This window comes from Chiloscyllium plagiosum, chromosome 7, assembly GCF_004010195.1.
Source record: "Chiloscyllium plagiosum isolate BGI_BamShark_2017 chromosome 7, ASM401019v2, whole genome shotgun sequence".
Lineage (NCBI taxonomy): Eukaryota > Metazoa > Chordata > Chondrichthyes > Orectolobiformes > Hemiscylliidae > Chiloscyllium > Chiloscyllium plagiosum.
The window spans coordinates 49,491,417-49,493,066 of NC_057716.1; the positions used below are offsets into that span (position 1 = coordinate 49,491,417).

The window sequence follows — 1,650 nt, forward strand, 5'->3', positions numbered from 1 at the left end:
TGTTCCCTTGATGCTGCCTGACCTGCTGCGCTTTTCCAGCAACACATTTTCAGCACTCTCTTGAATGGCTAATTTCTGAAAACACTCATCAGATGCATAGGTGTTTGCAGAACAGTTGAGCTCCTTATACAGCACATTGATCAGTTTCTGGGATCTTCAGCAGCCTTAAGAGAAGATGTTCCTTCTCACATAGGACTCTTAAATGATTAGTCTAATGGACGTCTTTCAGCAACTTCACAAAATCACCTGCTGCTGAACATGCTTTATGTCAAGGACCTCTGCCACTATAGAATTTAAAAATGTCTTATATTACTCCTATCAATATTATGGAAATATATTATTTTGTTGAATGCTTATCAAAAGTGAGAATAATATTTTCCTCCAAATTTTAGAGGTGATAAATCACCTTTAAGATACAATGGAAATCACATTTGTCTTGTCAAATAACAGGCATCAAAGACTGAGTTAAAGATTGTAGTCCAATAACAGCAAGAGAGAGAAGGTCTTGGAGACAGTCACTACAATTTAAAAGAGTGGCCTCATGCAACAGACCCTGCGCCATCTTGAATTGATCCTTAACATGTTGCACAGCAGCTCAGGCCATCATCACCATTGGCTTTGCCTTGTAATCGCTTCTCGGCCTTTTGGCTAAGATCAAGTGTCTGTTCTTATCAGGACAGGGGTCGAGTTGCGAGTCATCAGAGCTAGTGGAGATCATCGCTGGATTGTGATTGGGCGTTGGAGGATCGTTTGGTTGTGCTGACCTGCTATTGGTGGATCTTCATGCTGGCTTCGGCCTAACACCAATTCAGGGACCAGCCAACCTCAGAGCTATGGCCTCAACAGCTGTGCGCAGCCCTGGGCAGGGGGTTCGAAACACCGTCCGGGTGTCTGTTAAGAAGGTGGAGGAGCGGACACCAGTCGACCGGACGGTGTTCGTCAAGAAGGTGTTGTTCGAGTGCTGTGGATTCGCCGCAGCAGACGTGTACTGCCTGCAGGACTTCCCTGGGGCAGGCTACTTCGATGTCACCTTCAGGAGCGTGAAGTAATGTGAGCAGCTCCTGAAGGTCTTCAAGGAGAAGGAAGGGGAGCCGCTGTTCTCCATCTTGTCGGCGGTCCCCTTGTGTGTGCTTCCTGCACAGAGGAGCAGGGTTGTTACTATCCACATGTACAACCCCTACGTGCCAGCAACTGATGTCCTGACGTTCCTGGGAAGATATGTGCAGGTCGAGGGTCAAAGCACCGACGTGGTCGACCCTTTCGGGATCTGGACCAGCAAACGACAGGTCAAGGTAACCCTGAGGGTGGACGCCAGCGGGAATATCCCCCACCCACCCTCCAGCTTTGCTATCGGAGGGAGCAGAGGGTACCTGACTTATGCAGGGCAGCCGAAAGTGTGCCGAACCTGTGGGAGGTCAGGCCACATGGCGGCAGACTGCAAGGTCACGATCTGTCGCAATTGCAAGAAGGAGGGCCACCCGACCAAAGACTGCAAGGAGGAAAAGAACTGCAACCTGTGCGGGGAGGCGGGCCACGTGTACAGGGCCTGCCCAAGACGAGGCGCCGCCACCTACGCGCAGATGGCCGGAGGCGGGCCACAAAAAGACGGCAAGGCACCGCAAACCGGCAAAGGAATGGTGTCAAGAGGCA

At 50.6% G+C, this 1,650-nt stretch overlaps 1 protein-coding gene across 1 annotated transcript in view; it reads left to right on the forward strand.

Annotated features, from left to right (window-relative positions):
• Positions 1–1,424: 1,424 nt before the first annotated feature.
• col28a2a (collagen, type XXVIII, alpha 2a) overlaps positions 1,425–1,650 on the forward strand; it is a 127,710-nt gene continuing 127,484 nt past the window's right edge. Inside the window, exon 1 of the mRNA XM_043694493.1 lies at positions 1,425–1,647. Coding sequence (XP_043550428.1) covers positions 1,425–1,647 — 223 coding nt within the window. The remainder of the gene's footprint in view (positions 1,648–1,650) is intronic.